The following is a 13,327-nucleotide window of genomic DNA, read 5'->3' as shown; positions in this document are numbered from 1 at the left end:
CTAGCAGATGTTCAACATAACTCTGGACATCTTTTGGGGGGAAAGAAACCTCAAGTGAAGACACTTGGTACAGGCCCACTCAAAACACTCTTCTCTTACTCCATAAATCATATCTAGCAGCAGACAATTCCTTAGAGAAAATGTCCTATTTTTATCCATTTCAACATAAGGAGGCAAAATTCTAAAATGTAAATAAACTCCGGTTGAGCATCTGGAACTCCATAAGCTAGCATTTTACTGAATTGAAGTTTACATTTGCAGCTTTATAATAGGCTGGGATATATGTGTGTGTGTGTGTGTGTGTGTGTGTGTGTGTGTGCTAAGAATTGGATTTGATTATATATGCTGTGCTACAATACGTGTAACAAAGCCTATAATATAATTGACAGTCAAATTGTGTGCTGCCTTTAAGGTACTATGGTAAAAACAGTTCTAGTAATTTGATTTATTTGAATACATTAATCCTCTATCTTTAAGGTAGAGTTCAGGTTTTAATAGACCAATTATGCAAAAAGCTGATTCCAATGTCTAGGTTTAAATCAAATAAATTAGTATCATTACCACTACCAGGTTTAAAGAGTGTGCCTGAAATGCTTTAATAATTACTGAGGTTAAAAATTTAAAAACCACAGTATCATCTTGGTATTACATGCATCTGATTAATAATTCTAATGTGGACAACCAATATGATGGTTGATCTACCGCTTATATATTCATTTCAGAATGATGTTATATATATATAAAAGATGTTGTTGTTTTAAATCAAGCACTAATCTTTACATTCTGGAGTATCCTGAAGCTTAATTATATGAAAATATAGTCTGACAAGCAGAGAGTCCCAACAGGATGATGAAACACACTGTAGTTATGAAAACAGCTTCATCTAGACACATTAAAACTGACGAATTTAAGTTAGTCATGTTTAAGACGAATGATTTCAAAGAGTCCAACATGAGCGTGATTTCATCAAATACAAGCCACAGTAAATATAAGTGGTGCACATTTTAACAAGGTTTCTGGTAAAATCAGATTGCCTGTAATTAATAAATTTTATTTACCAGAGATACCACATAACAGTGGTTCAAAAACTTTTCCTGCCACAGATCACCTGAAAATTGCTGATCATCTTGTTGGACCTCTTAATGGTTTTTCTGTCTGTGGTAGCATTTGTAATGTGTTGTGCTAGATGCTTTATGATTTTAATTGCTTATTTTATTTCTTATACAGTGTATTTTATTGCAGCGCAATTTGAATTCCATGGAATTTGAATTGCAATACAATGAAATACAATATAAGAAATGAAAGAAGCAATAAAATTGCAAAAAAAAATTCTATATGAATATTTAATGCAATGGCTGTGCTGTCTCCCGTCTTCAACCACGAATACACAGATATGCTGCAGACCGGTGGAATGAAGCTTGCAGACCATTGGTGGTCCAGAAACCAAAGTTTGGGAACCCCTGCCATAGAAAAGGGCAGCTCCCGGAGTTTCATTTACTTAAGTAAATGAAAGTGGCTTATGCATTATACAGAGAGGCAGAGGGCATGAAGAAAGGAGCAGGTCTGTTTCCCAGTAGTTTCCATCAAGTTCCATGCCACAAAGGAAATAGGCTACTATCTGTACTGTTTATTTTCTCCCATATAAGCAAATGGGGAAGTAGTTCAGCTAGCACACGGAGTTTCAGTTGTGCAGTGGAACTTCCCTGCCCTCTCCCCTCCCTGTGCTTCCCCTGAATCTATTCTGGAAGTTTCCCCAACCCACTGGAACATATTTATAGGGGGCAGAGGGGGCACACAGGGAGAGGAGAGTGCAAGGAAGTTCCATTGCACAGCTGAAACTTATTGCACTGTTGGATTTCACCCCTAGTTACCATTTACTCCAGTGTAGAGAAGTACTACACTTGCGAAGGGAGCACAATTGTGGTTGGAATGAAAATGGTAACAGGAATCCCCCAAGGATGTACAGTACTGTACATCTCATTGCTAGGGGTCCTTGTGTTATGCCCCCCCTTTTCACATTCATCCTATCTATCATAAAAGTCAGTTTCTGGCTCCCTTCTTTGCACCCTCTAGCTGTAAGTTAAGATTTCCACATGGTTTAATTCTCTCTCTATGAAGCCATGGCCCCAAACACCTTTAACAGGAGATAGGCTGGGGAACTCTCACTGTACCACCTTTCCACAACCTAATATGGTGGTTTTCACAGCAGAATGGGTTTGAAGACCCGAACACCCTGTATCGCATTGCTCAGATTCACTTCTCACCCAGCAACAGCACCTCCCACCATGACTGGCATTTTCCTATTTTCTAAACAAATTACTAACCTCACTTGTATGTAGAACAGAGTGCACAACTGCAGAAATTAAATGTCACCAATTGCTTCTTGGGGGACATAAGCCCTGCTCTGAAGTGAGTCCCTGAGCTCAAATCTGTGTCTCAAGAATCAGGACATATAACATGAAGTAGATAGCCATTTGTGCGAGACGTTTCAACCTACATTTGTAGCTGTCAAGGGATTCTTAGGATAATCAATTAACTGGGTACCAGACTAGATGGAATATATGTTCTGTCCCTGTCATGCTTGTATTCATTACTTAAGCTGTTTATTTTAAACATCCCATTCATCATGTGACATGGCCTAATAAATCAGAACCCTGCAATGTTTCAGGACCCACTGATGAATAAATGTGATTAAGTACTGGGCATACGGAGGTACAGATTTAAAACTAAATATATTCTTCCAATTATAGGCACTTTGCGGCAGACTATATAAAACAGCAATAGATTCCAGAGTTGTTTACCAATTACTATGGGGAAGGGCCATAATTGAGCAATGAGGTCTTTTCTTCCATGCACTCTCTGCAAATACTGGAGGCAGGGAAGGCAGTATAGACATTTTATTATAACTAGTTGCAGCAGCAAAGTTCAGGCAACTTAAAGCCAATTCAACCTATGGCTATACCAATTTGCCAACCTGAAAAAAATCTCCAGTCCTGACTATTTTTATTGGAGATCTAATTGAGCAGATGCTGAGGATATACAATATATGTTTTCATCACATCCTGCTTACAAATTTAGCAGGAGCAGCTAGTGTCTTCCCTGAAAATCCTACCCTGGCCCTAACAGCTTTCCATTATTTCCCCAGTTGTGAGGGGAGGACAATGGACAAGGCATCTGCAGCTATGAATTGGTGTACTTAGGAAGGTGTTGCTCCAAGTGGCTTCTTGTTCCAGAAACAACAAAGAGACTTGCAGCACCAAAAAACCTTAAGAATCAAGGAAATGAACTGCAGAACTTCCCTGAATTTAATTTCCTTCTGACCTCACTGTTTACAATCCTCGTCCTAGCCACTATGTATACCTGTATCTGTAACTCTGGATAATGTACTGTAGTCCACAAAAGCTTATGCTATCATCAAATTGTTAGTCTTCAAGGTGCTGTAAGACAAACCTGGCTAACCTTATGGTCTTCCTCCAGAATCCTCATTACCTCAAAACACAGAGCTGGGACCACATCTCTGCCCTGAGTTGACAGTAACTGAGGGTACAGAACACGTGTTTTAAGTTTGCATTGTATCACAAAACAATGACTCTTGTGTGTTCTGTTTCCTTCTAGTTTCATTTGAGGCTTCCTCAGCTATTTTGGGCCAACACCCTTTGAAGAAAATACTCTGAAAATATCCACCAGCATTTCCTGAAGTTGAAAAACAGTAAACACCTACTCAAAAAGAAGTGTAGATAATAGGTTAAGGCATTAGGATACAGTCCTACACAGAAGTACTTAGAAACAAGGCCCATTAAAATCAATGGGTGATAACCAAATAAGTTATACTCACAGTAGATAGAGATTTCACTAGGTCTTATCTAAGCATGATTAATACTGGAAAGCACCCATTGGAATGGGAAGCTGTTTCTAATTTGATGATATACAGAAAGACAGGAAGTACACTTAATTTGTGTTTCCTGTTCACTGCACTTCTCTACCACATCCAAAAGGAACCTTATTCCCTAGAAAATTTGGTTAGGATTGGAGTACTAAATATAAAACAGCATAAGAGGAAACAATGAGAAGCCACAATTGATATTTTCCAGGGCAGATAAGTAATGTGTTCAATACTGTGTCAAGAATCAGTGTCCCATCTGAGAACAGGAAACCTGCCTCTTGTATTATTTGAGACCATCATGAATCACCAAATAACTACAGAAACACAAATAACTTCTGAGCTTAATAAATCTGACAATCAAAATCATTTAGCGATTGTAAAGGTATTGGGTTCAATAGTAAATAATCGTCACGTTTTTAACTTCAAAGTAACAAGTAATATGTCAACATATTTTAATCAATCTGTTTCTTCTGCAGAAGCCACACCTTTTAAGATTTTCCAAACAACCAAACACAAAAAAGTAATTTATTCTGCTCATAATTGTATTAAGAATACAGTAATCTATTGGGTCAAATAAATTCAATCTATACAACACATTCTAAACATACAATGAAGCACAACAAAAGGGATTTAAAAAACAAAACTACTTTATCCAGTTTTGTAGAGGATTAGAAAGCATCTTAAAATAGTTTCTCTCTAATATTTCCTCTATTCTGTTTATTCTTTAAAACACTGTTGATACATTCTCTTTTATTTATTTTCAAACAGCATAGCACCCAACATGTTTATTACTAAAGAACATATAAATAGAAGTAAAAAAACAAACCATTAGCATAATATATTAATACTAACTTGAGACTTTTAGATATGTTTGATATTAATGCCATAGTTCTTACAAGAAGTCTTCTAGAGATTTCTTTTTGTAAATGAAGCATTTCAACAAGGCACATTTAGGACTGCAAAATATGATAAAGTGCTTGCACATATATCCCATTTAATATTGGGGGGAAAGTTTCCCTACCCAGGTCATTAGTGAGATCTCAGCTCTATTGTGATATATATTTTACTTTTAACAGTGCAAACGTACACATAGAAGTAAGTCTCATTAACATCATTGGGGTTTACTCCCAGGAAAGTGAGAATAGGATGCAGCGTAAGTTCTCATGTGCCAAAAACATTTGCCGCATGGCAAAGCCACACATTTGTTACTTGGTTTGAAGTTATTTGCACTTATTATTTGAAATGTTCCATGCTCTACAGCAGTGACAAGCAGCATGGTTTTTTTAAGTGGAACCAGGTCATGATTTAGACAGTGCAATGCCTCCTTCACACACAATACAAGCAGTGCAGTTTTAAAACTCTGATTAGGGTGACATCTGCAATCCCAGCAAGCAGCAGGAACAACAGATGCATCTGGGCAACAGAAGTTCCCTTTCAGCACCTGAGACAGCACTCTGAAATCCTGCTTTATCCCCTTCAGCATGCAGTCTACTCTGCTGCCATCAACTGAACACCCCCACATGCAAGTACTAACTGCGTATGACACACCCAAGCCAGCCATTAGACCGGCTTTTGCTGCATTACAACTTCTCAAATCAACAAGCGGTCCTCGCCAAGCAGCAAAGAGTAGCATCACAAACCATTATGGGGAGGCTCAATGTATATATAACAGGGGCCAGGGTCACCTCCGACAGAAAATGCCAAAGATTAGCAACTGCTTGTTTCCGGCACTTGTCAAAACTTTCAGCCCAGGTGTTCTCTGGCTGAAAGGGCCTCTTATTCAACACCCTTCCACCTACTGCCCCTCCTAAACACACTCCAGCTTCCTGGAGGAGGACGCAGACTAGAATAGGTGGCCCTGGGGTCCCATCCAACTCTACAATTCCATGATTCCTCTGCCTCTGAGCGTGATCACCAAAACCGAGGTTCAGGACCATTGAAAAAGCCTTACATCCAACACAGTAAGTTGCCAGCCATGTCCATGCCGAAGTCACCAGAGACCTACTCACCATGTTGACTTCTGACACCATGTCGATGCTGGCAATGTCTATGTTCATCCCGACGTTCACTGGGGGGCCTAATGGAGAACAGGAGACGGCGTCACTTGGCCCCACACTTGGTAGAAACATGTGTGTGTCCCCCTCCTCTCTCTCTCAAGAATATTCCTCCTCCCCCCCTCCCCAAGAAAAAAAAAAACCCCGCACAGAATCCGAGACAGACAAGAACAAGAGACACCAAACCAGAGACTCACCTCCAAAATCCGGTCTGAGGCGAATGTCGTAGCCTTTCAGCAATTTATCCACCGTTTCTTTCACGAAGGACATGTTCCCATGATCGCTCACACTGTGGGGGGAAGGAGGAGTTTGAGGAGAAATTTGAAAAGGGGGGGGGGTAGAGATTGAAAAGGGTGAGAGGGATAAGAAAAGTCCGAAAAGATGGGAAGGGTTTTAAAAAAAAATTAAAAGGGGGGGTGAGGAAAAGTGAAGCGATAAAGGGGAAGAGATGCAAATGGGCGACAAGGAGGGGCGAGGGAAAGAAAGGCGAAGGCGCGAGGCAGGGACAGAGGAGGAGAGAGAGGTCGGCAAGGGGGGCAGAAAAAGAAGCTCTGGTCAGTTCGGGTGGCTGGTCCAGCCGCAGCCCTCCCCCCCCCCTGGCGGCGTCCCCTCCCTCCCCTCCCCGCCAGGCGCCGCTCCTACCTCTGGGCGCAGCAGACCACGGCCACCAGGACCGGAGCGGAGAAGACGCCGAAGATCCTGCCTCGTCCCAAGCCCCACATCCCTCCGCTCCGGGCTCCCTTCCCGCCGCAGCAGCAGCAGCAGCAGCTGCCGCCGCGGCCGCGTGCGGTTCCGGCTGCCCGAGAGCCGCCGAGGAAGAGGCGGAGGCGACAGTCCCCTCGCCTGCCTCTCTCTCTCTCCTCCGACGCTCCCCCCGCCCGCCCCGCCCGCCCAGCGCAGGAGGCTGAGGCGAAGCTCTGGAGGAGAGCGAGAGAGAGGCAGCTGAGGAGAACTGCCCCCCCCAACACCCCCACCCCGCGACGCCCGGTCCTCCCCCCCCCCCACACGCCTCGCCCAGGGAGGGAGCGCCGCGGCTCGGACTTGGCGCTCAGGGCACCGGCTCGGACGGGCGCCGCCGCCGCCTTCTCCCGCGAGGAGACTCTGCTCGGCTCCTCTGGGCGCCGTCCATGCCACGCAGGCACCCCCGGAGAGCCCTTGTGGCCGGGCGCCTGGGGCCAAGCTGAGGCCACCTCAGTAGGAACCAGCAGCAGCAGCCGCCTTCCCGCCCTCCTCCGCTTAGTGCTGCCTCCACTCAGGCGGCGGCTGGCGACAGCGCCAATGCCGGGCGCGCATTCAGGCGCGAGCCGGGTGGAGCCTCGCGCGCCAAGGCAGGCGTGGGACAGGCGGCGGCAGCCACAGGTGCAGCTTCTCCTCAGAGGCGCGAGGCGCAGCGCGGGGCCACCTAGAGGGGCGTGTGCGGACGGAGCGAGGGCATGGGCGGGAGCCGAGGGGCTAGGCCCTCCGCCCTCAGCGCCGAGGACTCGCCCCCTCTTGGCCTTGCTGGCTGCCAGTGGCTGGTGGGCCTCGAAGGGCCTAGGAAAGCAGCCCAAGTTGAGGCCGCTTCCTCAGGGGCTGGGCTACGAAGTTTCCCCTCATAAGCTGCTCCTCCCATGCATCTGCTGGGAGGTTGGGGACTTTCCTTGCTTGGAGGTTTTCGGGCAGAGGTTGGATGCATAGCTGTCAACTTTCGGATTTGAAAATAAGGGATCAGCAGCCTCACCTGTCCCGAAGACAGTCTACGGGATACCTAACAATCAGGGATAGCAGTGGGAAACGGCGCTGAAATTAGGGAATTTCCCACACAAAAAAAAGAAAAAGGAAAGGTTGACAGCTATGGTTGGATGGCCATCTGTCTGTCATGGATGCTATAGTTTTTCTTTCTTTCCCCTGACTGGGAATCAAACTAGGACCACAACGAATCCTAACCACTAGACCACCAGGGAATGGATGCTATAGTAAAGGGTCCAGCATTGCAGGGGGTACCACCAGATGACCAACTTTGCCATTCTGTGATTGTGTCTGAGATTTCTTTCTGCTCTGTTCTTTTATACCCTGCTTTCCCCACAGGCTCACAATAAATAAACCTGCAAGGTGAAAGAGCAAAGACTTCATGCGCCATCCATCAGTCCTGGTGCCCTTCATTTCCTTCCTTCCTGAGGCCAGGAAGACTGCAGAGGTGTCCTTTCTTGGCGCAGGTTTCCCCACATGACAGGTCGGTTCACATGCCCCACAGAACACTAGGTGATGGCAGCCATGGGAGGGCAACCCAAAGGTGAGTCCAGCAGCAACCCTCCTTGCAGCAGCCCTCTTCCTGTACGCAGTGCAAGCTTCTTCACTCATAGGTGCCAACTCCCTGGGTGCCTGAGCTCTCACAAAATTCCCCATGAAGGGGCTGGGCACCCACAAATTTCAGTGCCAGGGCCATGCACCCACGGTCACCGGGCCAAGTTGGCACTCCTGCCTTCACTTTACCTTCAACCCCCTCCCATGACTTTGCCCTGCAGGGCTTTCTGATCTTGTAGCCTGCTACATCCCTTTTAATGATATTTTTGCTTCTCTAGCTCCACCAACCAGGGCATTCCAAAGGCTGTCTGCTCTGTCCTTTCGGCATTCTTGCCCCATAGGCTTGGCACTTCCTTCTATGGATGGTGCCACCTCTCAAAACCCTCTCTGCCTCAAGAAGCCCTTGGCACAACTCCCTAGTTCCCAGCCTTGAGAGCAAAGCAATGTGTCACGGTATCCCTCTTTGGGGGGGGTGTGTGGTTGTTGTTGTTTTTTTGCTGTAGCCAGTTTAATTTATTTTAAAGCATTTAAAAGGTGCTTAATATTTTTTGAAATCTCTATTTGTATACAATACAAAACAAACAATATCATTAAAACGAATCTGCAACGTAAAGCCGATGAAACGATAGCATAAAAACATAGAAAAGTATATAAAACCAAATAAAACAGGGATTCAGGGGATTCAGACATATATAACAGGGTACAGTCAGGGAAAGGCTGGGCCAAAGACCTGTCTTTACAAGACATCTCTAGCAACCAATGGTTCCTGCTTTTACGCTCCTCTCCAGGCCTTTGATTCTATTTGGAGCTGTCCAAGGTCCTGCTACAAGCCTGAATCTCTGCTCTGCTCTGCTCTGACTTACATGGAACCCCTTCACATGTTTAACATGTGAAGACAGCTTTGAAGTTGCCTCCCCCCCCCCCGAAGTGTCAATAGCCACTCTTGTGGCCCCAGGCAGGATTAGGGTTGTACCAAATGGGGAGGTGGGTTTAATTCTTTTCTCCTGCACCATAGTCCCCCCTCCCCCCCCAAAGGCAGAGAAGCTTCCATTGGCACCGCTGAGCTTTGGCCATAAGCCTGCATGAATGTGCCCACAAAGAGCCATAGAATACTTAACAAGCTGGATAGTTCTCCTTGTGGTCGCTATAATCTGTGGTACTTCAAGTTTTGTGCCATAGATCCTCTGGCAACCCAAAAGGGACCTGGGGCCTCAGCTCTCTGAGATATAACAATAACATTAAATAATCATGCATTTGCCTGACTTCAGGGATCTTATGCCTACTAATGCAGCTGTTCTGTCCTATCTTGCAGACCTGGAATGAGGCTAAACTGAGACGTGACTATCTTGGCTCCACTTACCCAACCTTCTACATAGTTTCCAACTCATACATATTCAGATTTCTCTTTAAAATCTATAACGCATTGGAAGATATATATTTTTCTTGTTTAAAAAAAGAACGAGGTTTCTTATTAAGGGAATATACATCATCATTGGACATTGTGTTTCTGAGTAATGCCCTATATAGGCAAATTGGAAGGAAATGTGAGGTGTGAACAAATCAACACTTGTGTAAGATGTGTAAAATCTGTTATAATTATAAGGTTATTTCTCCCATTTAGCTTTGCTGTGAAATTTCTGTTCGCTTGCTGATAGTCTATTTGGGGGGGGGGAGAGGTTTAATTTATTATGGATATGGAGCATTTGTTTGCTTCTCTGGGTTCTTACTTCCATGTGATCCTTTACAAATTTGAAACGATCATAATGTGTTATTTGATATTATTTAAACATAAGATGGCATGTGTTTTTTTAGACTGCAATTTTAAAAAAATGTGGAATAATACCAGAAGCCACCCAGTGACTTGGGAGTTTTCCTCTGGTGGAAACTGAATCTTGTTACCCTTATCAATTCAGCTGGCTAATTCTCATTTCCAGGTCTTTGCCTATCCTCTTTTGGCAAACTGGCATGCATGTGTGTTTTTCTCTTCAAGGAAACAATGGAAAACAATTTGAGAAAGAGGAGGTACACATTGTGTGTGCCATTACAGATTTCACTAGTGAAGAGAAAAGAGGTATCAGGTTCTGATTGGTGGGTGGGAGAAGACAGGATTATCAGAAACAACAAAAAGCTTACTAAGCATTAAATTGCAGAGGAGAAAACAATGTGCTTTATAAACACATACAGCTGTACCTTGGAAGTCAAATGGAATCCATTCCGGAAGTACATTCGACTTCCAAAATGTTTTGAAGCCAAAGCGCAGCTTCTGATTGGCTGCAGGAAGCTTCTGCAGCCGATCGGAAGCCGTGGAAGCCACACCGGACGTTCGGCTTCTCAAAATCATTCGAGAACCAGAACACTCACTTCCAGTTTTTGATTGTTCTGGAGCCGAAACGTACAAGTCCCAAGTCGTTCGGCAACCAAGGTACGACTGTATTCAGGTTGCGGTCTTATAAGGATTTGAGAGTAAGTCCCACTGACATCAGTGAAATTTGCTTCTGAGTCAATGTGCCTAGGACCACGTGGTTTTCATGCATCATAACAATAGTAACTGAGTGCACGAAAACAGTGAGTTTGCCGGGGGGGGGGGGATAGATGCTTCTGTGGAATATTCCCATTAAATTCAAAATGTACAGGGGTGTGTGCCCTTCCTAAATGGCACTGCTGGCACCCGTGTGTTGTGGGGAGGGGATATTCTAGGACAAAAATGAAACTTGACAAAAATTGTGAGCTTGCCATACCATAAACCAATGTATGCTGGTTCATCAGGATTTGAAAGAGGCATATGTTACTCTCAATAAGAGCATTCATGATAGGTGAATACTCTTGGACAAGGAATGAACTTTTGGCTTTGCAATCAGAGTTACAAAGACATTGGCAAATCAAACACACTGGATCAGTAAGAGTGCAATCGTACCTTGGTTCTATTCAGAAGAAATGGTCAGTATAGTCCTAGCATGCTACTAGCCATACTAGATAACATAACTGCATGTTTTCCTCCAGTGTGGCCTGAAGCATGCAAAATCTTTCCATCCCCCAGAGCATGATCTCAAGACAAGGGTTTCAAGGTGAGCAATGTCACGACCAGACTGCTTCTGCTCCACTTAAAATCAGTGGAGACTGGTGACTATTGGTATTGGTAGGATGGAAAGGAGGGAGCCGAACAGTAGGTAGAGCCACAGCCAATAACAGGCACAATCAACTAATTATAGTTTTGTTCCCATTCTGCTCCTAGGTGAGTTTTATAAGGGCAACACTGAATCTAAGGAGAAGCAAACTGACAGGCTGTGCCCCCCACCCCCCACCCCTGGGCTGCTTGTCAGTAAAAAGGCAGGCAGGTGGAAATTGGATAACATTGATGGGACCTTGCCCAATTTCCCCAAATGGACTAGCCTCATTGCTTAAAATGTAATATCTGTGTTCACACTTTCTTTATGTAGGGCATAATTCAACCAAAGCAAGCACGGTTAAATATGATTTCAATGTGTGGGAGCTAAGCACGTGTTTCAAAGGGTGAGTTAAAGAGCTTAACTTTGGCTGGATTGTTCCTCTGATGTGCTCCAAACTTAACAGCAATACTATCTTGTAAGATACATACAGGTTATTAATAAGGGAATTCTGTTAATCGTTTTAAGACCACCTGTGCTCATCAAAGCTGGACTAATATAGTGAAGAGAGTGGACAACACTTGTTTAATCTGCTCTGGGGCTTCTTCCAGTTATGTGCATAATTGCAAAATCTGGTACTACTTTAGCTGCATTGGGATTAAAAAATAAAATAAAATAAAAATGCTGCATTACAATATTACTGTAGTGAATAAATGCAACTGCTGTGAAGAAAGTATTGAAAAAAGGAATTGTGACTTCTTTGGCGTCTGTTCCTTAAGGTATCACAATTCAAGGACATAGTCCAACCAGCTAGAAACATTCATAGAGTTGGAAGGTATCCTTAGGATCATCTAGTCCAGCCCCATGCAGTGCAGGAATATTCAGGTGTCCCATACAAGGATTGAACCTGCAACCTTCGGCGTTATCAGCAGCATGCTCTAATGAACTGAGCTGTGCTAATGCATGGGCCAAGGATAGTGCAGAATGGGGCCAGGGAAGGGTGTGGCCTGGGAAGAGGAAATGGCCTAGTGCAGGAATAGGCAAACTCCGGCCCTCCAAATGTTTGGGACTACAATTATCATCATCCCCAGCTAACAGGGCCAGTGGTCAGGTATGATGGGAATTGTAGTCCCAAACATCTGGAGGGCCAGAGTTTGCCTATGCCTGGCATCGTGAGAGTTCTGAGGGCCAGATGGGAAGACTTGGAGGGCCACATTTTGTCAATTTTGCCACCTCTACTTTAAAAGATGCTAGCAGAGATGTTGCCTCACCAGTTACTCCTACCTCAAACTCGCCCCCCCCCCAAGAAAAACAGTTGCTGACCAGGGTTTTTTGTTTTTTGTTTGTATTAAGTTTGCTGGGTTTGATTCCCCCCTACCCACCAACCCTGCACTCTGTTACATTATGGTAATTTCATGGCTGTTGATGAAGACTGCATTTGCTTTTCAGGCCTGGGAAATTAATCAGTGCAGTTGTACACTGAGATCATAAATGGAATTTTCCACTGCAGTCTTAATATTCTCTAGAGCATATGGTATGACAGGTGTCAGTGTCATAACTTTATTACGTAGAATATTACTGTGCCTGTAGAACTGAACTATGCCTAGGTGTGCACTTTATGGTCAAATAAAGAACGTATTTCATCAGAACACGTGTGGTACTCCTGCAACAAAACCCACCCTCTCCTTCTTTTAGACTTAAGACATTGCTATGTCTGATAAGCCAGTATGTTATAAACCCCATTTTGGTAAGTTGCCCAAACCCTATCAGTCACAGATACAAGTTCTCAGGAAAGCAAATGTCAGCTTCTATGAATAGCCATGTGCTCTGATTAAAAAACAAAAACCATACATCATTTTCAAGATTTCCTCCCCTCTCTCTCTGGGGCCAAACTAGACATGATGTACAGTTGTGTGTTTCTTTCCCCCAGTTATGTTTTTAATCAAAAGCTGCCTCAGGAGTCTGAAAGTTTGGGCAGAGGAAAAGCGGTGGGAGAAAGTGGG

At 44.2% G+C, this 13,327-nt stretch overlaps 1 protein-coding gene across 1 annotated transcript in view; it reads right to left on the bottom strand.

The window, feature by feature from the left end:
• Positions 1 to 6,843, bottom strand: part of GABRB3 (gamma-aminobutyric acid type A receptor subunit beta3) — a 94,775-nt gene extending 87,932 nt beyond the window's left edge. Inside the window, exons 1-3 of the mRNA XM_082220123.1 lie at positions 6,580 to 6,843; positions 6,135 to 6,226; positions 5,893 to 5,960 (exon numbers count right to left, since the gene is read on the bottom strand). Of these exons, the coding sequence (XP_082076249.1) occupies positions 5,893 to 5,960; positions 6,135 to 6,226; positions 6,580 to 6,659 (240 nt within the window). The 5' untranslated portion in view covers positions 6,660 to 6,843. The remainder of the gene's footprint in view (positions 1 to 5,892; positions 5,961 to 6,134; positions 6,227 to 6,579) is intronic.
• Positions 6,844 to 13,327: the final 6,484 nt, after the last annotated feature.

Source organism: Podarcis vaucheri, assembly GCF_965113315.1.
Source record: "Podarcis vaucheri genome assembly, chromosome: 4".
In the NCBI taxonomy this organism is placed as follows: Eukaryota; Metazoa; Chordata; class Lepidosauria; order Squamata; family Lacertidae; genus Podarcis; species Podarcis vaucheri.
The sequence above is the reverse complement of the archived record's forward strand: the minus strand, read 5'-3'. Positions and strand labels throughout refer to the sequence as shown.